Source organism: Aotus nancymaae, unplaced genomic scaffold (genome assembly GCF_030222135.1).
Source record: "Aotus nancymaae isolate 86718 unplaced genomic scaffold, 86718_ANA_hifiasm-v0.15.2.pri h1tg000012l, whole genome shotgun sequence".
Taxonomy (NCBI): Eukaryota; Metazoa; Chordata; class Mammalia; order Primates; family Aotidae; genus Aotus; species Aotus nancymaae.
The window spans coordinates 49,269,638-49,293,790 of NW_026988423.1; the positions used below are offsets into that span (position 1 = coordinate 49,269,638).

The 24,153-nt window shown below is 51.5% G+C and overlaps 1 protein-coding gene across 2 annotated transcripts in view; it reads right to left on the bottom strand.

The window, feature by feature from the left end:
* Positions 1 to 766: 766 nt before the first annotated feature.
* The window catches only part of ORAI2 (ORAI calcium release-activated calcium modulator 2), a 42,289-nt gene continuing 18,902 nt past the window's right edge, over positions 767 to 24,153 (bottom strand). Inside the window, exons 1-3 of one of the 2 annotated variants that reach the window (XM_012449005.2) lie at positions 14,094 to 14,183; positions 10,247 to 10,484; positions 767 to 1,312 (exon numbers count right to left, since the gene is read on the bottom strand). In XM_012449005.2, coding sequence (XP_012304428.1) covers positions 773 to 1,312; positions 10,247 to 10,484; positions 14,094 to 14,101 — 786 coding nt within the window. In that variant the 5' untranslated portion in view covers positions 14,102 to 14,183 and the 3' untranslated portion in view covers positions 767 to 772. Of the gene's footprint in view, positions 1,313 to 10,246; positions 10,485 to 14,093; positions 14,184 to 24,153 lie in introns of those variants that run through there. The other variant, XM_064375698.1, reaches the window with a different exon arrangement.

Here is a 24,153-nt window from a genome sequence, read left to right on the forward strand (position 1 = left end):
CACTGGGGGCTGCTCAGAGCCCTTCCTGGCACAGGACTGATGGGCAGGTCCCGTTGGAGCCTTTTCCCCGTGCCCTCGACCTAGGCAACCCTGAGGCCAAGGAACCAGCCTAGCTTTGCCTCCTACGCTTTTAGCAACACGATCCCTTGTTGAACCAGACAGTTCCATCTTAGGAGAAGTCATCCAGTTCTTACAGCATTAAGAGGAAAACTTTGGTCTATTTTTTTGAGACAGAGTCTCACTCTGTCCCCCAGGCTGGAGTGCAGTGGCACCATCTTGGCTTACTGCAATCTCTGCCTCCCGGGTTCAAGTGATTCTCCTGCCTCGGCCTCCTGAGTAGCCGGGACTATAGGCATGTGCCACCACACCTGGCTAACTTTTTGTATTTTTAGTAGAGACGGGTTTCACCATGTTGGCCAGGATGGTCTCGATCTCCTAACCTCATGATCTGCCCACCTCGGCCTCCCAAAGTGCTGGGATGACAGCTGTGAGGCACTGTGCCTTGGGAAAACTTTGGTCTTGAACTAGCCAGCAGCCTTGCAAAATCTCTGAATCTTTTTTTTTTTTTTTTTTAAAGATGGGGTTTCTCCCTGATGGCCAGGCTGGTCTTGAACTCCTGACCTCAGGTGATCCACCCACCTTGGCCTTCCAAAGTGCTAGGATTATAGGCGTGAGCCACCGTGCCCGGCGCAAAATCTCTGCATCTAACAAATGCCTGCCAATGTGGGCTCCGGGGCGCAGGCCCACCCCACCCCGGCCCCGAGCCGGCCCCTCACACAACCTGCAGGCTGCGCTCGTGCCCGTCCAGCTGCACCTTGAGCTTGTGCAGCTCCTCGATCTCACGGTTGTGGCGCTCCGTTTTGTGGCGCACCAGGGAGCGGTAGAAGTGGATGGTGAAGACCACGAAGATGAGGCCCACGGGCACCATGATGATGGTGGACACCAGGGCGGCCTGCCAGCCTGTGTGGCTGCCAGGGCCGGGCGGGGGGCCAGGCTGGCGCCGGGCGTCCACGGGGAGGAACTTAATCCAGCAGAGCAGCACCACCTCAGCCAGGAAGAGCAGGATGCCGAGCACAGTGGAGAAGCCCCAGGCCAGCTCGATGTAGGGGTGCATGCGCTCGTGCGGGGACTCGCTGATGGAGTTCAGGTTGTGGATGTTGCTCACGGCCTCCACGTTGGGCAGGATGCAGGTGCTGATGAGGAGGGCGAACAGGTGCACGGCCACCAGCACGGTGGTGCAGGCACTGAAGGCAATCAGCAGCGGCCGCGGGTACTGGTACTGCGTCTCCAGCTGCACCTCCACCATGGCCACCTGCGGGGACAGCGGATGGGTGGGACTGGGTGCAGGGAGGGCAGGGTGGGGGCTGGGCTGAGTTCATTGGGGAATAGGGACGTGGGGAGCCATGGACTTTCCTGCTAGTGGGACTCGACTCACCCATATTTTGGGCCCTTGAAGACCAGAGGGCATCCTCCTCACTGATCAAATATTTCACATTTTCCTTTGTTTTAATTAGCTAAAGAAGACTGCATTGAGAAAAAATCTAAACAGTTCAGAAGAGGCTGGCGCGGTGGCTCACACCTCTAATCCCAGCACTTTGGGAGGCTGAAGCTGGTGGATCACTTGAGGCCAGAAGTTAGAGACCAGCCTGTCCAACATGTTGAAACCCAGTATCCACTAAATATACAAAAATTAGCCAGGCATGGTGGTGCACCCCTGTAATCCCAGCTACTTGGGGGGCTGAGGCAGGAGAATCACTTGAACCCTGGAGACGGAGGTTGCAGTGAGCCGAGATCACGCCACTGCACTCCAGCCTGGGCAACAGAGCAAGATTCTGTCTCAAAACAGGCTGGGCTCGATGGCTCATGCCTGTAATCCCAGTACTTTGGGAGGCCTAGGCAGGTGGATCACCTGAGGTCAGGAGTTCAAGACCAGCCTGGCCAACTGGTGAAACCCCACATCTCTACATACAAAACTTAGCTGGGCGTGGTGGCGTAAACCTGTGGTCCCAGCTACTTGAAAGGCTGAGGCAGGAGAATTGCTTGATCCTGAGAGGCAGAGGTTGTAGTGAGCTGAGATGGCACCACTGCACTCCAGCCTGGGCGACCAAACAAGACTCCATCTCGAAAAAAGGACAAAAAACAAAACAAAAAAAAGCCATAAAAGTTAATAAAAAGAAAAAAACACAAAAGTTAAAAACCGGCCGGGTGGCTAGGTGCGGTGGCTCACGCCTGTAATCCCAGCACTTTGGGAGGCCGAGGCGGGTGGATCACGAGGTCAAGAGATCGAGACCATCCTGGTCAACATGGTGAAACTCCATCTCTACTAAAAATACAAAAAATTAGCTGGGCATGGTGGCACGTGCCTGTAATCCCAGCTACTCGGGAGGCTGAGGCAGGAGAATTGCCTGAACCCAGGAGGCGGAGGTTGCGGTGAGCCGAGATCTCGCCATTGCACTCCAGCCTGGGTAACAAGAGCGAAACTCCGTCTCAAAAAAAGAAAAGAGAAAAAAAAAAAAAACTACCGGGTGCAGTGGTTCATGCCTATAATCCCAGTGGTTTGGGAGGCTGAGGCAGGAGGGTTGCCTCAGGCCAGGAATTCCAGGCTGCTGTGAGCTATGATCACACCACTGTGCTCCAGCCTGTGGGACAGAGGAAGACCCTGTCTCTACAAAAAATACAAAATTAGCCAGGTGTGGCACCTGTAGTTCCAGCTACTAAGGAGACTGAGGTGGGAGGAGCACTTGAACCCAGGAGATCCAGGCTGCAGTGAGCTATGATCACACCACTGCACTTCAGCCTGGGCGGCAGAGTGAGACTTCGTCTCTACAAAAAAAGGAAACTGACCTTTCAGGCCTGGTGACTCATGTCTGTAATCCAGCACTTTGGGTGGCAGAGGCGGGAGGATCACTCGAGCCCAGGAGTTTGAGACCAGCCAGGGCAACATAGTGAGAGCCCATCTCTACCAAAAAAAAAGGGAAACTGATCTTTTAAAAAAACAACTGAGGCCGGGAACGGTGGCTCACGCCTGTAATCTCAGCATTTTAGGAGGCCAAGGAGGGCTGATCACTGGAGGTTGGGAGTTTGAGATCAGCCTGACCAACATGGAGAAACCCTGTCTCTACTAAAAATACAAAATTAGCCAGGAGTGGTGGCACATGCCTGTAATTCCAGCTACTCGGGAGGCTGAGGCAGGAGAATCGCTTGAACCCAGGTGGTGAAGGTGGTGAGCCAAGATTGCGCCACAGCACTCCAGCCTGGGCAACAAGTGAAACTGTCTCAAACACACACACACACACACACACACACACACACAAACAACTGGAACTGCCAACTCAGAGCTGCACACCCGGATGGCATCAGACACACCACACTGTGACTCCTCAGTGGAGACCAAAAACCCAGGGAGAAATGGAATCTTGAAAGCCCAGGAAAGGGGACAGAAGTGAGGCCGAGGGTGAGGAGGGAAGCTGTGGAAAGGAGGCGCGGCTGAGTGTCCTAAGGAAGCAAAAGTCAACCACAGTTGGAGGTTACAGCAAGGACTGTCTAAGGTAGAAAAGCCAAGTACCGGCAGTTCTGCACGGTGTCTTGAAATGTGAGGTCGGCTGGGCGGAGCAGCTCACTCCTGTCATCCCAGCACTTTGGGAGGCCAGGGCACGCGGATCACTTGAAGTCAGGAGTTCAAGACCAGCCTGGCTAAAATGGAGAAACCCCATCTCTACTAAAAATACATACAATTAGCCAGGCATGGTGGCAGGCGCCTGTAATCCCAGCTACTCGGGAGGCTGAGGCAGGAGAATCACTTGAACTCAGGAGGCGGAGGTTGCTGTGAGCTGAGATCGTGCCACTGCACTCCAGCCTGGTTGACAGAGCAGGACTCTGTCTCATTTAAAAAAAAAAAAGAAAGAAAAAAAAAGAGCCTTTCGGCCGGAACCGCCATCTTCCAGTAATTCGCCAAAACGATGAACACAAAGGGAAAGCGGAGAGGCGCCCGATACATGTTCTCTAGGCCTTTTAGAAAACATGGAGTTGTTTCTTTGGCCACGTACATGCGAATCTATAAGAAAGGTGATATTGTGGACATCAAGGGAATGGGTACTGTTCAAAAAGGAATGCCCCACAAATGTTACCACGGCACAACTGGAAGAGTCTACAATGTCACCCAGCATGCTGTTGGCACTGTTGTAAACAAACAAGTTAAGGGCAAGATTCTTGCCAAGAGAATTAATGTGCGGATTGAGCACGTCATCTTTCTCTTTGGCTTCTTTCTTTTTCTGATCATTTTCCTTCACACGTTTTAGGAAGCCCAGATCGCTTCCTAAAACGTGTGAAGGAAAATGATCAGAAAAAGAAAGAAGCCAAAGAGAAAGGTACCTGGGTTCAACTGAAGCGCCAGCCTGCTCCACCCAGAGGAGCACACTTTGTGAGAACCAGTGGGAAGGAGCCTGAGCTGCTGGAACCTATTCCCTATGAATTCATGGCATAATAGGTGTTAAAAAAAAATAAAAGACCTCTGGACTGAAAAAAAAAAAAGAAAAAAAGAAGTCAGGGGAAGATACTTCTACACACTGTTTCCCTCCCAGACCTGAGCCATCCTATTTTAAAAAATAACTCAGGCCAGGTGTGGTGGTTTGTGACTGTAATCCCAGCACTTTAGGAGGCTGAAGGGGGCGGATCACCTGAGCTCAGGAGTTCAAGACCAGCCTGGCCAACATAGGAAAGCTGTCTCTATTAAAAATACAAAAATGAACCGGGCACAATGGCGCATGCCTGTAATCCCAGCTACTGGGGAGGCTGAGGCAGGAAAATCGCTTGAACCTGGGAGGCAGAGGTTGCAGTGAGCTGAGATTGCGCCACTGCACTCCAGCCTGGGAAACAGAGTGAGACAAATAAATAAATTAATTAAATTAAATTAAAAATAACTCAGGAGGCTGGGCCCCGGAGTTGGAGGCTGCAGTGAGCTATGATCACACCACTGCACTCTAGCCTGGGCAACAGAGCAAGATCCTGTTTGGGAAAAGATAAAATGAAATATATGAAAATATATATATATGAAGATTTCATAATATCCTTCAGCAACTACCACCTCTTAGAAGCTCATCCCTTTACCTCGATTTCAGTTGTGGTAGACTTCCTAGATGAAAGAAGATACGGAAGTCCTAGTGGACCAGAGCTGAACAGCAACTCAGCAGTAATATGGCTGGGGCCATTGTGAAATGTATTCAAAAACCACAGAACATGGGCTGAGGGGTGGTTTTTCTCAGTGTGGCCCTGGGTTGGCTCTGGTCACCTCAAAGGATATGCCCCAACTGAAGGATACTACAAACCACAGAGGCTTCCAAGATAGGAAATAAAGATGATTACGAGGTAGAGGACGGGGCTTGCAAAAAGTGGTTTTGTTCCACCTCAAGAGGAGAGAAGGGGCTGGGCGAGGTGGCTCACTCTCGTGACCTCAGCACTTTGGGAGGCTGAGGCAGGAGGATCACTTAAGCCCAGGAGTTCAAGAAATGGCTGGACAACAAAGCGAGACCCCATCTCTACTGAAAAAAAAAATGACTGGAGAAATGTCTATTGTGTGACAGCAAAAAAAAGAAAAAAGGAAGAAGGATGGAAGGAAGAAGGAGAACAAAGAGGAGGAGGAGGCGGCAATTTTTCACCGTGTTTATGCAGATTTTTTTTTAATTTAATTTTTTTTTTTGAGACAGAGACTCGCTCTGTCTCCAGGCACCAGGTTGGAGTGCAGTGGTGCCACCTCGACTCACTGCAACCTCCGCCTCCCGGGTTCTCCTGCCTCAGTCTCCCGAGTAGCAATTCTCCTGCCTCAGTCTCCCGAGTAGCTGGGACTACAGGCATGTGCCACCACGCCTGGTTATTTTTTGTATTTTTAGTAGAGATGGGGGTTTCACCATGTTGGCCAGGCTGGTCAGAAATTCCTGACCTCAAGTGATCTGGCCGCCTTGGCCTCCCAAAGTGCTGGGATTACAGGCATGAGCCACCGCACCCAGCCTATGCAGAGGTTTTATGAGCGGCCCTCAGATCACTGGTTTTGTGTGTTGGAAGAAGGATAGACATAAAGAAATTAAGCTTCAGGTTAGGCATAAGCAGGCGTTGCTAGACAAAGGAGCAGCTTTGCAATTCTAATGAGGGAAGAGACATCAGGAAGGGCGAACTCTTACCTTGCAAACTGCACGTTTGCATGCTCCCAGGTGCCTGCCCTGACTCAGCTATGGTTTCCGATGCTTAGGATTTGTCACTTATTTTTCCCTAGCTGCCCTGCAGTCTGAAGAATGATCTCACCTGATGACGCTATGCTAATCTAATCAAGCAGGTGCACTACGGCTCCCCCACCCACCACCCGAGTCTCAGCTCCATGCCAGATGGTTCACTTCCTTCCCCTGCAGCTGGTGCTCTGTATCTGTGAACTCCACATCTGTAGATTCAACCAGTTGTGGGTCAAAAAATTTGAGGGGAAAAACCAAAGTAAAACAACACTATTTCTCCCTTGGTATGTGGTGAAGAAAAAAATAACAATAAAAAATAACACACCGGCCAGGCGCAGTGGCTCACGCCTGTAATCCAAGCACTTTGGGAGGCCGAGGTGGGCGGATCACGAGGTCAAGAGATCGAGACCACCCTGGCCAACATGGTGAAACCCCGTCTCTACTAAAAATACAAAAAATAACCAGGCGTGGTGGCACATGCCTGTAATCCCAGCTACTCCGGAGGCTGAGGTGGAAGAATCGCTTGAATCCAGGAGGCGGAGGTTGCAGTGAGCCGAGATTGCGCCACTGCACTCCAGCCTGGCGATAGAGCAAGACTCCATCTCAAAAAATAAATAAATAAATAAATAACACACCAACCTGGGCAACATAGCAAGATCCACCTCTTTTTTTTTTTTTTTTTTGAGGTGGAGTCTCACTCTGTTACCCAGGATGGAGTACAGTGGCACAATCTTAGCTTACTGCAACCTCCACCTCCCAGGTTCAAGTGATTTCCTGCCTCGGCCTCTTGAGTAGCTGGGATTACAGGTGCCTGCCATCACACCTGGCTAAGTTTTGTATTTTTAGTAGAGAAGGGGTTTCTCCATGTTGGGTCAGGCTGACTGGGCTGGTCTCTGACTCCTGACTTCAGGTGATCCTCCCATCTCAGCCTCCCAAAGTGCTGGGATTACAGGTGTGAGCCACCTTGCCCAGCCAACTTTTTCTTTTAAAATGCACCATCAATCTAACAATTGAGGCTCTGGCCTGTAGAAAAACAACTGAGGCCAGGCATGGTGGCTCGAGCCTGTAATCCCAGCACTTTAGGAGGCCAAGATGCATGGATCACCTGAGGTCAGGAGTTCGAGACCAGTCTGGCCAACACCGTGAAACCCCCATCTCTACTAAGAATACAAGATTAGCCAGGCGGGGTGGCGTGTGCCTGTAGTCCCAGATACTCAGGAGGCTGAGGCAGGAGAATTGCTTGAACCTGGGAGGTGGAGGTTGCAGTGAGCAGGAATCACGCCACCGCAGTGCATCCTAGGTGACAGAGCGAGACTCCATCTCAAAAAAAAAGAAAAGAAAAACAATAACTGTTTTCACATGAGGAAATAGTCTGGACAAGGTGTAATGCCAGCACTGTGGGAGGCCGAAATGGGAAAATCATTTGGAGTTCAAGACTGCAGTGAATTATGATTGCACCCCTGCACTCCAGTGTAGACAACGGAGCAGAGAATTGTCTAAAAAAAAAAAATTAGTCAAGCATGGTGGCACGTGCCTGTAATTCCAGCTACTCAGGAGGCTGAGGCAGGAGGATGGCTTGAGCCGAGGAAGTGGAGGCTGCAGGGAGCCATGATCATACCACTGCACTCTCCAGCCTGGGCAACAGAGCAAAACCCTGTCTCTAAACACAAAACAAAACAAAACAAAAAATAAATAAATAAATCACTTCCACCCAATAGGACCTGTGAGCGCACGGTTGTGTCCTCACTCTGAGTCTTTAACCTGTGGGACAATTCCCTCCAGGGATGTGGGTCTGCGGCTTTGGGGTCAACAGGAGATGGGTCCCTTGTCAGAGCTGCAGCTTTGCCTGAAACTGACTCTTGTCCTAGGGGATGACTCAGAGAGAAGGCAGCCCAGGAGCCGGGCCAAAAGCTCTGCTCTGTCACCCTGGAGGCCACATTCCAGGAATGTCTGCATTGCTAACTGGGCTAAACTGATCCAACCCCAATCAATCCCTGAGGCCCTGCTCAGATCCCTGAGAGCTCCAAACTTTTGGGTGGTGCCCAAGACAGGGCAGACGTGGGCACCTTTCTTCAGGAAACTCTGTATCCTGCAGCGATTTGATTTTATCTTTTTATTTTTAGAAACTCTGTACTATGTAGCGATTTGATTTTATTTAATCTTATTTTTATTTATTTTTTATTTTTAGAAACTCTGTACCATGTAGTGATTTGATTTTATTTAATCGTTTTTTTTTTTTTTTGAGACGGAGTTTCGCTCGTTACCCAGGCTGGAGTGCAATGGCGCGATCTCGGCTCACCACAACCTCCCCCTCCTGGGTTCAAGCAATTCTCCTGCCTCAGGGGCCTCCCGAGTAGCTGGGACTACAGGCACGCACTACCATGCCCAGCTTATTTTTGTATTTTTAGTAGAGACGGGGTTTCACCATGTTGACCAGTATGGGCTCGATCTCTTGACCTCATGATCCACTCACCTCGGCCTCCCAAAGTGCTGGGATTATAGGCGTGAGCCATCGCGCCCAGCCATTTTTTAAATTTTTAGACAGAGTCTCTCGCTCTATCGCCAGGCTGCAGTGCAGTGGCGTGATCTCGGTTCACTGCAACCTCCACCTCCCAGGTTTAAGCAGTTCTCCTGCCTCAGCCTCCTGAGTAGCTGGGACTACAGGCGCGCACCACCACACCCAGCTATTTTTTGTTTTTTTGTATTTTTAGTAGAGATGGGGTTTCACCATGTTGGCCAGGATGGTCTCAATCTCTTGACCTCGTGATCTGCCCACCTCAGCCTCCAAAAGTGCTGGGATTACAAGCATGAGCCACCGTGCCCGGCCTTTTTAATTAATTAATTAATTTTGAGAAGAAGTCTCACTCTTGCCCAGGCTGGAGTGTAGTGGCATGACCTTGGCTCACTGCAACCTCCGGCCTCCCCCACGTTCAAGCAATTCTTGTGTTTCAGCCTCCCAAGTAGCTGGGATTACAGGCGCCTGCCACCATGCCGAGCTAATTTTTTTGTACTTTTAGTAGAGACAGGGTTTCACCATGTTGGCCAGGCTGGTCTCGAACTCCTGATCTCAAGTGATCCGTCAGCCTTGGCCTCCCAAAGTGTTGGGATTACGGGAGTGAGCCATCATGCCCGACTATATTTTATTTTATAATTTTAGAGATGGGGTCTCGCTCTGACATCCAAGCTGGAGTGCAGTGGTATAATCATAACTCACTAAGGTGTTGGCCTCCTGCCCCAGTCTCCCAAGTAGCTGGGGCTACAGGTGCGCACCACCACACCCAGCTAATTTATTTATTTAAATTTTGTAAAGACGGGGGTCTCACTATGTTGTCCAGGCTGGTATCAAACTCCTGGCCTAAAACTATCCTCCCACCTTGGCCTCCCAAAGTGCTGGGATTACAGGCATGAGCCACGGCACCTAAGCTACTGTAATTACCCTGCACTGGCCAGGTACGGTGGCTCATGCTTGTAACCCCAGCACTTTGGGAGGCCAAGGAGGGCAGATCACCTGAGGTCAGGAGTTCGAGACCAACCTGGGCAACATGGAGAAACCCGTTCTCTACTGAAAATATGAAAATTAGCTGGGAGTGGTGGCACATGCCAGTAATCCCAGCTACCTAGGAGGCTGAGGCAGGAGAATCGCAGGAACCCGGAAACAGAGTCTGCAGTGAGCTGAGATCATGCCACTGCACTCCAGCCTGGGCGACAGAGCAAGACTCCATCTCAAAAAAAAAAAAATTACCCTGTACTAACCTCCCTCCTTCCTAAGTATTTCCTAAGCAAATAATTGACAGGAACAGGATAGAGTGTGCTTTCTGAGGATTCCAGAGCTCGGAGCCCCTTATTCCCAGCACTCCCACTGGAACTGATAGAGCCATCCCCTTAGAGGAGGTAGGACTTGGGCGGATGCTTCCCAGTGCTTCCCTGCCAGAGACTAGAGGAAACGCTTTGGTCCCCGAGGCATCCCAGGACCTCGGTTAGCAAGGCCCATCTGACCAGCGCGCTCCTCACCTGGCGCCCACACTCACCATGGCGAAGCCGGAGAGGAGGGCGGAGGTCCTGCTGGAGGCCTTCAGCTTGGCCCTGCTCAGGTAGAGCTTCCTCCACGACAGGGCCTGCACCGAGTGGTGGTTGGAGGTGACCAGTTCCAGGTAGCTGCGGCGGACCCAGTCCCGGTAATCCATGCCCTTGTGGCCGGGCTCGGGGCAAGCAGGAGTGGAGGGGTCGACAGGCACGTTGAGCTCAGCGCTCATGGTGGGAGCCAGGCTGAGGGTGGGAGAGAGACACATTCAGGCATCCTAAGTTACTGTGGCCAGGAAGAGCTAGACTCCAAGCCCATTCAATCTACAAAGACTGCCATATACAGCCCCTGCCAGAGCCCAGGGTTTAGAACATGCCCAGGACCTAAAGGCATGTTTGTTTGTTTGCTTTTGAGACAGTATCTCACTCTGTTGCCCAGGCTGGAGTGCAGTGGCGTGATCTCAGCTCACTGCAACCTCCGTCTCCTGGGTTCAAGTGATTCTCCTGCCTCAGCCTCTAATTTTTGTGTTTTTAGTAGAGACAGGGTTTCTCCGTGTTGGCCAGGTTGATCTCGAACTCCTGATCTCAGGTGATCCACCTGCCTCAGCCTCCCAAAGTGCTAGGATTACAGGCGTGAGCCACCACACTGGGCCTCCAGGACATAAAGTTATGAAACCTGGATTTCACTGTACTGTGTGATTGATTCTGAGCATGACAGCTGACCTTTTTGATCTGGCTCCTTCATCTTGAGAATGGGGATATTTCCACCTATAGGACTTTTATTTTATCTATCTATCTATCTGAGACAGAATCTCGCTGTGTCACCGAGGCTGGAGTGCAGTGGCATGATCTTGGCTCACTGCAACCTCTGACTCCCAGGTTGAAGTGATTCTCCTGTCTCAGCCTCCCAAGTAGCTGGGACTATAGGCGCCCACCACCACACCTGGCTAATTTTTGTATTTTTAGTAGAGACCAGGCTGGTCTTGAATTCCTGACCTCATGATCCACCTGCCTCAGCCTCCCAAAGTGCTGGAATTACAGGTGTGAGCCACAGTGCCCGGCCTATTTATTTTTTAAATAGAGACAGGGTTGCACTGTGTTGCCCAGGCTTGAGTGCAATGGTACAATCATAGCTCACTGCAGCCTCAAACTCCTAGGCTCAAGGGATCCTTCTGCCTCAGTCTCCTGAGGAGCTAGGACCACAAACACAGGACCACGCCTGCTAATTTTTTAAAAATTTTTCCTAGAGACAGGAGTCTCACTATATTGCTCAGGCTGGTCTTGAACTCCTAGCCTCAAGCAACCCTCCCTCCTACATCTCCCAAAGTGGTGGGATTACAGGTGTGAGCCACTGCCCCTGGCCTCATCTCTAGGGCTTTTGAACAAGATAATGCACCCAAAGACGAAAAATGTCTTTCAACATCGATGCCAGTCATGGAATAAACATTTCCAAGTAGCTGCTAGTTTCTCAAATCCAACTCAAATTTTATTTTTTAAAATTAAAATTAAAATTAAAATTTATTTTTTAGACAGTCTCACTCTGTTGCCCAGGCTGGAGTGAAGTGGTGCAATTTTGGGTCACTGCAGCCTCCGCCTCGTGGGTTCAAGCCATTCTCCTGCCTCAGCCTCCTGAGTAGCTGGGATTACAGGTACATGCCACCATGCCTGGCTAATTTTTCTTTTTACTTTTTTATTTTTACATGAGGTTCCTTAGCAGTAGAATAATTTTTTTTAATTAATTAATTTATTTTTTAAAGACGAGGTTTCACCATGTTGGTCAGGCTGGTCTTGAACTCCCAACCTCAGGTGATCCACCCGCCTTGGCCTCCAAGCAGTAGAATAATTTTTATATTTTTAGTTGAGACGGGGGTTTCATAATGTTGTCTAGGCTGGTCTCGAACTCCTGACCTCAGGTGATCTGCCTGCCTCGGCCTCCCAAAGTGCTGGGATTACAGGCGTGAGCCACCATGCCCGGCCTTCAACTTAAATTTTATTTTTTTATTTTTATTTTTTTTTGAGATGGAGTCTTGCTCTGTCACCAGGCTAGAGTGCAGTGGCGCAATCTCGGCTCACTGCAACCTCCGCCTCCTGGGTTCAAGTGATTCTTGCGCCTCAGCCTCCCGAGTAGCTGGGACCACAGGCATGTGCCACCACACCCGGCTAATTTTTTTGTATTTTTAGTAGAGATGAGGTTTCACCGTGTTGGCCAGGATGGTCTTGATCTCTTGACCTAGTGATCCACCCACCTCGGCCTCCCAAAGTGCTGGGATTACAGACATGAGCCACCGCGCCCAGCCCCAACTTAAATTTTAATCAGTACAGTTCACCCTAAGAAAAATATTGGGACTTACATAACTAAAGCCGCATCCAAGCTACAAGGGAAACTTTCAGCAAACTGAAAAATGAAATCAGCCAACTCACACGAGCACATTTTAAGGAGAAACAGACGCCAGAGATGCCTGGACTCACACCTGGAAGACATCTGGTTTGACTAACATGGATTAAACATCAGAGGACGGATCTGTCAAGATTTGTGAATTTAAACCTAAATCTCCACTAATCTAAGTAGGGGATTGGCGGTCGCGTGTGTCCCAAGGAGCTGGGCTGCTCAACCACACGCCAGGATCCAGTTATTAATCTGCAGGGCATGCTTCAAGGGCACGGGCACCTTGTGGTTTACTTGGCATCATAAAGAGTAACTTTTCCAGCCTGGCCAACATGGCGAAACCCCGTCTCTACTGAAAATACAAAAATTGGCCAGCCGTGGTGGCTCACACCTGTAATCCCAGCACTTCAAGAGGCTAAGGTGGGCGGATCACCTGAGGTCAGGAGTTCGAGACCAGCCTGACCAACATGGAGAAACCCTGTCTCTACTTAAAGAAAACACAAAATTAGCCAGGCATGGTGGTGGATGCCTGTAATCCCAGCCACTCAGGAGGCTGAGGCAGGAGAATCGCCTGAACCCAGGAGGTGGAGGCTGCGGTGAGCCAAGATGACATCACTGCACTCCAGCCTGGGCAACAAGAGCGAAACTCTGTCTCAAAAAAAAAAAAACAAAAATTAGCTGGGTGTGGTGTCAGGCACCTGTAATCCTGGCTACTCAGGAGGCCGAGGCAGAATTGCCTGAACCTGGGAGGCGAAGACTGCAGTGAGCTGAGATCTCACCACTGGACTCCAGCCTGGGTGACAGAGCGGGACTCCATCTCAAAGAAAAAGAAAGAAGGGGCCAGGTACTTTGGCTCACACCTCTAATTCCAGCACTTTGAGAGGCCAAGGTGGGCGGATCACATGGTGAAATCCCATCTCTACTAAAATATAAAAAAATTAGCTGGGCACTGTTGGTGCCGCCTGTAGTCCCAGCTACTCGGGAGGCTGAGGCAGGAGAATTGCTTGAACCCGGGAGGCGGAAGTTGCAGTGAGCCGAGATCACGTCACTGAACTCTAGCCAGGCGACAGAACAAGACTCTATCTCAAAACAAAACAAAACAAAACAAAAAAAGGTAACTTCTATGTCCAGGCCCACACAGGCCCCATGGAAAGCCTACCTCAGGCTATTACACACAGATCCCTGGTTCTAGGTCCCAGGGAGTGTGGCTGGGGGCGGTGGGTGTAGTAGGGGGTGTTTAGCAGGGTCAGCAGCTGAGGAAATGCCCCAAACTTCGTCCATCCATGCCAGAGTCGAGCCCCTCATAATTGAAAATGCTGTAATTTGGAAATTACACAGGAAAGTGCTAGAGGTGGAAAACAGTCTTGCCTTTCTCTTTGTTCTCCGCCAGGCTACAAAGCCACAGCCTTCCCTGGCCTATGGGACCTCTGGGAACAGTTGTGCTATTTCTGCCAGGGGATGCCAATTACCAGGTCATTTATACGAATGCCAGCTCGGGCTTTCGGTCCCATCGCCTCGCGCACATCCGCAGCTAGCAGCACCACGTCCAGGCACGTCCATCCCCGGGACGTCTCTTCCCTTGGGGAGAATTCACAGAAACGCTGCAATCCATAGTTTAGCTCCATATAATGGAAAATGCTATAATTTGGAAATTCCTTTTTTCCTCTTCCCCCACCCTCATAGTTAACCGAATTGCATGTGCAGGTCTGAGGACGGCAGTATACAGAGAGGGGAGGGGTGAGAAGCTAACCTTTGCTCCCTCTGTCCCCTTGTCCTACGTCACATAGGCGCTTACCACACTGGGTACTTAAGGATCCAGGATGAAAGAGGCCAGAATTGACTATCTCCCAGTAGGGGAGCAAGATAAAGGGGTGCCGGTCAGGAAAAGTGGCTTATGCCTGTCATCCCAGCACTTTGGGAGGCCACGACGGGTGGATCATGAGAGGTCAGGAGTTCCAGACCAACTTGGACAACATGGTAAAACCCCGTCTCGACTAAAAATACAAAAATTAACCAGGCATGGTGGCATGCACCTGTAATCCCAGCTACTGGGGAGGCTGAGGCAGGAGAATCACTTAAACCCGGGAGGCGGAGGTTGCAGTGAGCCGAAATCTCGCCATTGCACTCCAACCTGGGTGACAGAGCCAGACTTCATCTCAAAAAAAAAAAAAAAAGGCCAGGTGCGGTGGCTCATTGGCTCATGCCTGTAATCCCAGCACTTTGGGAGGCTAAGGCAGGCAGATCACTTGAGGTCAGGAGTTGGAAACCTGCCTTGCCAACATGGTGAAACAAAAATTAGCCAGGCATGGTGGCGTGCACCTGTAGTCCCAGCTGCTCAGGAGGCTAAGGCAGGAGAATCGCTTGAGCCCAGGAGGCAAATGTTGCAGTGAGCTGAGACTGCACCATCGCACTCCAGCCTGGGTGACAGAGTGAGACTCTGTCTTAAAAAAAAAAAAAAAGATGAGGGGGTGATTCTCATCCACTGAGCTAAAGGCTTCAGTGGAGGGCAGGGAGCTGAGAAGGACTGGCTGCCTCACACAGAAGCCAGGGAAGGGCGCCTGCAGGTAATTACCAGGGAGGGGACACAGAGGTAGTGAAGTCAGCCTTGGCAAAGAGGGACCTTCCCTTTGCAGGCCCAAAGTGCCTCATGCCTGTAATCCTAGTGCTTTGGGATGCCAAGGTGGGAGGATCACTTGAGGCCAGGAGCTGGAGACCAGCCTAGGCAACATAGTGAGACCTTGTCTCTAAACATAATTGTTTTCTGAGATGGGGTCTTGCTGTGTTGCCCAGGCTGCAGTGCAGTGGCGCGATCTCAGCTCCCTGCAAACTCTGCCTCCCAGGCTCAAGCGATCCTCCCACCTCAGCCTCCTGAGTAGCTGGGACTACAGGTGCCTGCCACCACGCCGGGTTAATTTTTTGTGTTTTCAGTACACAGGGTTTCACCATCTTGGCCAGGCTGGTCTAGAACTCCTGAGCTCAAGTGATCCACCTACCTCGGCCTCCGTTAGTGCTGAAATTACAGGTGTGAAACACCATGCCCGGCCTCTAAAATGAATTTCTAAAAAGAGGGAGCTTTGGTATTCAAGAAGGGTTGGAAATGGAAAAAAAAAAAAGAAAAAGAGGGAGCTTTCCTCAAAGACAAGACTCGGCCTGCATGGAAGGATTCTGAAAGACAGGAAGGCAACTCCAGGTGTACGTGTGGGGTGGCTCCCCTCATCCAGGAGATATGGAGGGAAGGCTGGCTGCCACCTGGGGGATGGAGGGGGTAGAGGGGGCAGGGAAATGTAGGGGGAAGACTCTTGGAGGCTGGGGTTGTGGAAGGAGCCAGGGGGTCTGGGCAGCACGACAGGGTGTCGTCCAGCCATAGGAGAACGGAAGGAATTGGTGAGTGTAACGGTCCGGGCACTGCTAGATCATTCTGGTTTGAGATCAGAGTTTGACCCAAGGAAATGACTGGCAGACTGAGAGGAGTGGGAGGCAAGGGAGAGCCTGCTGGCCTCCAAACGGAGGAAGCATGAAGAAGAGGGACGCCTAGGGGCCATCGGTAAGTGTGGGCTGGCTCAGGTCTGAGACGAGGTGAAGAGCTCAGGGCAATGAGGGCTGAGGGTGGCTTCCAGGGAGTGGCCAGGGCCACATTGCCCTGCCTTGACGGCCAGGTCTCCCAAGTCCCATCAGTGAGGCCCTGCAGATGTCCCCAGAGTGGGTGGGGGTGTGGAGGAAAGGATGTCTGTCTGCCTGGAGCAGGGTCTTGAGACAGGTCTGCAGGTCTGGAAGGAGCAGTCCAGCAGGGGGTTCAAATCCATCCTCTACGCTCCCAGGGCCAACTGTGTGTGCCAGGCCTGGTGCCCAGGGGGAGGGACAGAGTCTCAGCCCCACACTGGATCTCAGGCAGGGGGTGGGGTGGGGCAGGATGGAGCCCCACACTTCTGTCAGGTGGCACAGACCCTAGAGGATGCTCCGGGACTGAACCGTGTGGGTTTTTTTTTTTTTTAACAAGCAGTGAGAGAAAATAGGTCTTGTAGAATAATACGATCCCCTCTCTAAAGATGAGCGATTCTCCCTGGTTGGCCTGTTGGATACATTTCTAGAGGGCGGTTTGGAGTTTGACTTCCTCTAAGCATCTGGGGCACCAGCAATGGCGAGTATCTCTCTCCAGTAGGCGGGCCTCCCAGGGGCGCCCACCTGCATCCCTGTCCCTCACTCAGGGACGCCCGGGTGTCCGGACCCGGCTGCGGCCCCGACCCTGATCCTCCTCTGGGCGCCGCACCCCGCCAGGGATCTCGCGGGGTGGGGGTCACCAATCTCGGATGGGTGGTGACCGCGCCCTCACAGCCCCACGGTCATCCCCTTTTCCGCAGAGCAATTCCGCCACCCCCCAGCCACAAGGGACCCCGTTCCCCGCACCAGGCCCCCCGCCACCGCACTCACCGGAGCTGCCCTCGCTCCGCCCGGCTCTGCTCCCGCTCGGGCTGCGTGGCCGCGTGGCCTGTGGCCCGTGGCCCAGTGGCCTGGCCGGGCCGGGGCGCCGAGCACGGCCCCCTCCCTCCTTCCGCCGGTCGCGCGGGGTCCCCCGGCCCCGCCTCCGCCCCGCCCACGCAGCCGCCGCAGCCGCTGTCAAGGCAACCGGGCGCCGCCGCCACGTGACCCCGTCCGCGGGGGAGCCGTGGCCACGTCACTTGCCGGGCCGGGAGGGGCGGGATTGGCGGCGCCTCCTCGGGGAGTGGCGCCTCACCCGGGACCACGCCGGGATCGCGCTCTGGGGAGCAGCAGGGGAGGTGGGAAGACCCCGACCCGCACGCATCCCTCCTGCCCCAGCTCCTGTCCCCGGCCCCCGCTCCGGGAGTCAAAGCGAGGTCCCCCACCCCATTGAGGGTCTGGCTACCCACAGACCAAGAGCTGGGCTCTCCTTGCCCCTGGGTCCGGGCGCAGAAGGGGAGTCTCGGGGGATGCCCAGCATTGGGCGCTGGCCGCGTGGAGCGATAGGGAGTAGGGAGCGGGGACTGGTCAGGCGCGTGCCAGGTGGGCAGTGGAGGGGAAAGTTAGGTGGGGAGGAGAGAATCCATCTGGCCATGCCTGAGTTTTAGAGAATACTTTTTCATTTTCCTTTTTCTTTCTTTTTTTTTTTTTTTTTGAGGCAAGAGTCTGGCCCTGTGGCCCAGGCTGGACTGCAGTGGTGTGATCAGGGCTCACTGTGGCCTCAAATTCCTGGGCTCAAGTGATCCTCCTGCCTCAGCCTCCCAAAGTGCAGAGGCTATAGGTAGGAGCCGCCACCACAGCCTGGTAATTTTTTTTAAAAAAAATTTTGTTGGGCCGGGCGCAGTGGCTCATGCCTATAATCTCAGCGCTTTGGGAGGCCGAGGCAGGTGGATCACGAGGTCAAGAGATCGAGACCATCCTGGTCAGCATGGTGAAACCCTGTCTCTACTAAAAATGCAAAAATTAGCTGGGCGTGGTGGCGTGGCCTGTAGTCCCAGCTACTCAGGAGGCTGAGGCAGGAGAATTGCTTGAATCCACGAGGCAGAGGTTGCGGTGAGCCGAGATCGCGCCATTGCACTCCAGCCTGGGCAACAAGAGCGAAACTCCGTCTCAAAAAAAAATTTTTTTTTAAATTTTGTTGTTGTTGTTGTTTGAGAGAGAGTTTCGCTCTGTTGCCCAGGCTAGAGTGCAGTGGTGTGATCTCAGCTCACTGCAATCTCCACTGCCGGGGTTGAAATGATTCTCCTGTCTCAGCCTCCCAAGCTGGGACTACAGGTGCACACAACTAGCCTGGCTACTTTTTTGTATTTTTAGAAGAGGCTGGGTTTCACCATGTTGGCCAGGCTGGTCTTGAACCCCTGACCTCAAGTGATCCACCCACCTGGGCCTCCCAAAGTGCTGGGATTACAGGTGTGAGCCACTGTGCCAGGCTAAAAAAAAAAAAAAAAAGTCTTTTTTAGAGATAGGGTCTCCCTATGTTGCCCAGACTGGTCTTAAACTCCTGACCTCAAGCAATCCTCTCAGCCTCTCAAAGCGCTGGAATTACAGACACTTGCCACCATGTCCTGCTAATTTTAATTTATTCTTTTTTAAATAGAAATGGGGTCTCGCTATGTTGCCCCCACTGGTCTCAAACTCCTGGCCTCAAGTGATCCTTCCACCTCAGCCTCCCAAAGTGCTGGGCATAGAGGTATGAGCCACCTTGCCTGGCCCCTGCCCAGGGTATTGGATGGCACCATAAAGAGCTTGCACAGAGCTAATTGGGGGTTGCCATCCAGAGTGCACTGCCACTCACAGGCCCAGAGAGACCCCTAGGATCCCAACCCCAGTGCAGCACACTCTCCTCATGCTGTTCACAGACAGCAGCAAAGAGTTTCTGCTGAGCTCCCGGCCCCCTCCACTCCCTACTACAGGGAGCCTCTCACCCTTAGTGGTGAACTCTGGGTTTTACGAGAGAGGTAGTCAAACAAGAGCGTTCTTTTCAGGAAGTACTGCACATGAATAATTCACAGACAGACAAGATGGGTTCCTATCAGCCCGGCGGTGCCAGACGGTCCCTTGGAGTCCTTCCTCTGTGCCGGGTAGGCTGCTGCGTGCCCTACATAGGATTTTTCCATCTGTCACAACAGCATTGGACCGTGACACATTTATCCAAAGGAAGGAAAAATTCCACTCCTGTCAGCCAGCCCACATTTTATGACAGTTGGAAGAGTAGATGTTATGGACGCCAGGTTAAATCCATCTACACTTCAAGTTGTATTTTAGAGGCTATTGCTGAGAGCCAGAACGAAACCAGGAGGACACTTAGTCTAATAAACCAGACTTCCCTCTCCAGGTTACTGACCTAAAGGCAGTTTAGCCCCTAACATGGGCATAAGAAAATCCCAGGGTTCCTTACTGGTCCTCCTCCCACCACCCCCATAGATGGCTATGAGTAAGGGATCATTTAATTTCAGGGGGTAAAGTCCTTAAAAAGTAATCATGCTATGGCTTTCCAATGTGGAGCTCTTGGTAAAATGAATCTTGGTGGCTCACGCCTGTAATCCCAGCACTTTGGGAGGCTGAGGCGGGTGGATCTGAGGTCAGGAGTTCAAGTTGAAACCCCATCTTTACTAAAAATACAAAAAGCAGCTGGATGTGCTGGCGCACACCTGTAGTCTCAGCTACTGGGGAGGCTTGAGGCAGTAGAATCGCTTGAACCTGGGAGGTGGAGGTTGCAGTGAGCTGAGATCGTGACACTGTACTCCAGCCTGGGCAAGAGAGTGAGACTGTCTCAAAAAAAAAAAAAAAAAACAACTTTGTAAACGGTAGCAGTTTGCATCATAGATGAATGCTTTCAGCAAAGGAGTCCTTTGCTAGTTGAATTCTCACTCTTGCAGCGACTTCACTCATCCTTGGGAAAGCTTCCTGTGTCCGTTACTGATGCCACCACCCCCCAGGCACATTTATCAAGCATGCCCAGACAGAGGCAAAATGTAAGTCATAATTGCCAGTGCTCTTCAGAGCTGGTTTCCTACCAAACACAGAATAGCTTGCTTGCTTTTCTTTCCCTCCCTCCCTCTCTCCCTTCCTTTCCTTCCTCGCTTTCCTTTCTTTTTTCTTTCTCTCTCCCTCATATTTATGAGACAGAGTCTCACTCTGTTGCCCAAGCTGGAGTGCAGTGGCGTGATCTCAGCTCGTCGCAACCTCTGCCTCCTAGCGATTCTCATGGCTCAGCCTCCTGAGTAGCTATTACAGGCACGCACCATCACGCCCAGCTAATTTTTGTATTTTTAGCAGATAGGGTTTCAACATTTTGGCCAGACCAGTCTCAAACTTCTGGCCTCAAGTGATCTGCCAGTCTCAGCCTCCCAAAGTGCTGAGACTACTGGGATGAGCTGAGCCACCACACCCGGCCTATAATTGCTTTTTTATTTTTTTTTGAGTCTTGCCATCCAGGTTGGAGTGCAATGGTGTGAGCTTGGCTCACCGCAACCTCCACCTCCGAAATTCAAGTGATTCTCCTGCCTCAGCCTCCCAAGTAAGGAGGATTACAAGCACCCACCACTACGCCCAGCTAATTTATATATATATATATATGTATTTTTTTTTTTTTTTTTTTTTTTAGTAGAGAACAGGGTTTTGCCATGTTGGCCAGGCTGGTCTCGAACTCCTGACCTCAAGTGATCCGCTCACTTAAACCAGAGGATGTTTCAGTGGTCAGCCTTGTCTGTCACTGGGGACCCCTCCTTCCAGCAGGAAACTTCGTGAGTCTACCTGCTTGTCCCTGTTTTCTGTCCCCTCTCTTCACTCCTCTCTGACTGGCCTCATCCACTCCCATAGTTCCAAGGACCAGGGCAGCCTGACGACCATCATCACCTCCAGCCTTGATCTCTCTTTCCAGCACACATGCCTAGGGCCCTTCACTTCACCAGGCCCACAGCTGAATCTGTCATCTTCCCTCACATTCCTCCTCCACCTGAAGCAGCAGTGGCAGTGAACAAACCTTTCCAACACTGAACTGGGAAGGAAGCTGGTTTTATTTGGTGGGGAGCTGTGGCTGGATCAAGCCTCAATAACCGAGCTCCCCAGCTAGAAAATCCTGGCCTCCTTTAAAGGCTCACAATCTTAAGGGAGTACATGTGAGAGGGTTGTGACCAATGAGGTGAGTGAGTGGTACATGGACTTAGGTGGTGGGGTTTTTGCAAGATTGAGGGAGAACAATGGAGGGCGTTTCTCCATATCACGCCTGCAATCTATAGACAGGAGTATAGACGGGGGTTTGATCTATAGCCTCCAGCTCAGGCTAGTGGCACCGGTTTTGTCTCCTCCACTGACCTTGTGCCTTCAATTTTCAACTTTTACTTCTCCTTTTGAAATGCACCGGAGAAGGCTAAGGGGAAGTGGTCTTAGAAGCTTAAGAGGGAGGGAGGGGGTCTCCTTCTTCACACCAGCTGGGTCTGCTGTCTCAGAAGGCTTCCCTCACCCACCCGGCTGCTGGTACCCATGAGTCCCCTCCCCATCGGGTCGTGTGAATTCTCCCACCTCCACCACATTGCTGGACCGTGCCCCACTTCTCCCTGTCCCCACTTGCTTCTGCACTAACTCAGGATACCATCACCTCTGCTCTGCATGGCAAGACAGGAGCTTGTCCTCTTTCACCAACTCAAAGGTCCCCTTGTGTCTCTCCACTCCAGCCCCTGCTGTGGCAGGGTGACTCCCCGCTCCCCAGCTTGTTTTCTGGGCACTCTTGCTCTCCTGAGCCACCTAAGAGCTCAGCTCGGCCCTCGCCCTTGTGGAGGCCTGGGTCAGGTGCCCACAGCACACTGTGCTGCTCTCCCCGGCTCCTGTTCCTGCTCAGACCTAGAGCCCCTTGAAGGCTAGAGGCTAGGACTGTCTTGTCAGCCACCGTCCCCACTGCCTGGCAATGGGCCTTGGAATCCTTTGGATTTTGCACATAGTTGGTGCTCAATCGTTTGCTATGTTTTCTTAAATTATTATTTTTATTTTTTTGAGATGGAATTTCACTCCTGTTGCCCAGGCTGGAGCACGGTGGTGCAATCTGGGTTCACTGCAGCCTCCGCCTCCTGGGTTCAAGTGATTCTCCTGCCTCAGCCTCCTGAGTAGCTGGAATTACAGGCATGCACCACCACGCCCAGCTAATTTCTGTATTTTTAGTAGAGACGGGGTTTCACCATGTTGGTTGGACGGGAGTTGGTTCCAACTCCTGACCTCAGGTGATCCACCTGCCCCAGACTCCCAAAGCTCTGGGATTATAGGTGTGAACACCCCCCCAATCCAGCCTTTTGAGAGGTCTTGCTCTGTTACCCAGGCTGGAGTGTGGTGGCATAATCATAGCTCACTGCAGCCTCGACCTCCCAGGCTCAAGTGATTCTCCCGCTTCAGCCTCACAAGTAGATAGGACTACACCACCACATCAGGCTCATTTTTCAATTTTTATTTTGTAGAGACAGAGGTCTCACTATGTTGCTCAGGCTGGTCTTGAACTCCTGACCTTAAGTAATCCTCCCACCTAGGCCTCCCAAAGTGCTTGGGTTACGGGCATGAGCCACGACGCCCAGTGGATCTGCTACTTTTAGTGGAGTAAGAAAACAGGAGGCCTCCTGGAACTTGCTCCAGGTTAATTTCCAAGAGTGTTCTCGCTACTGAAATATATGTTAATACATGGTAATCGTAGCTCACTTTAGTCAAGTACGCCAAATAGTAAACAGAAATTAACTTCCAAGAGGGAGGAGAAAACACGTGTTTCTGTCTGTGATGAATGCAAAGGAATTGGACTGAGTTCTGTTTCTATCTCCAAGAGTTAGCAGAAAGTCACTCCTCTAACTCAATTTTAATGTCTTGTTTTTTTTTTTTTTGAGATGGAGTTTCACTCTTGTTACCCAGGCTGGAGTGCAATGGCGCGATCTCGGCTCACCGCAACCTCCGCCTCCTGGGTTCAGGCAATTCTCCTGCCTCAGCCTCCTGAGTAACTGGGATTACAGGCACGCGCCACCATGCCCAGCTAATTTTTTTGTATTAGTAGAGACGGGGTTTCACAATGTTGACCAGGATGGTCTCGATCTCTTGACCTCGTGATCCACCCACCTCAGCCTCCCAAAGTGCTGGGATTACAGGCTTGAGCCACCGCGCCCGGCTGTTTTTGTTTTTTTTAACAAAATAAGAATGGTAGAAACAGGGAAGTAAATTTAAAATGGCAACAGGGCAGGGGTAGGTGGTGCACACCTATAATCCCAGCACTTTGGAAAGCTGAGGTGGGAGGGTTGTTTGAGCCCAGAAGGTGGAGACCAGCCTGGGCAAGATGGCAAAACCCTATCTCTACAAAAAATACAAAAATTAGCCAGGCATAGTGGTGCATGCCTGTAGTCCTAGCTACTCAGGAGGCTGAGGTGGGAGAATGGCTTCAACTCAGGAGTTGAAGGCTGCAGTGACCAATGATGGCACCTACACTCCAGCTTGGGTGACTGAGCAAGGTTTTGTCTCAAAATGAACTAATTAAGGGGTTGACTTCCAGTAGCTTTAAAAAAAAAAGGAGGGGGCGGGTTTTGTAGTAGAATCTCCTGGGGCACCTGTTTAAAAGTGTATTTGGGAGTGGATTGTAAATGATGCAGAATCTCTGGGACATCACCAGGGAACTTAGATTTGTTTTTTTTGTTTTTTTTTTTTTAAGATGGGGTTTCACCCTGATGGCCAGGCTGGTCTTGAACTCCTGAACTCAGGAGATCCACCCCCCTCGGCCTCCCAAAGTGCTAGGATTACAGGTGTGAGCCACCTCGCCCGGCCAGATTTGTTTTTAAGACTGGGTCTCACTCTGTTGCCCAAGTTGGAGTGCAGTGGAGTGATCATGGCTCACTGCAGCCTTGAACTCCTGGCTCAAGGGATCCTCCCACCTTAGCTTCCCAAGTAGCTGGGACTATAGGTGCACACCATCACACTCAGCTAATTTTAACATTTTTTTGTAGAGACGAGGTCTCACTATGTTGCCCAGGCTGGTCTCAAACTCCTGGGCTAAAGCAATCCTTCTGCCTCAGCCTCCCGTAGTGCTGAGATTAC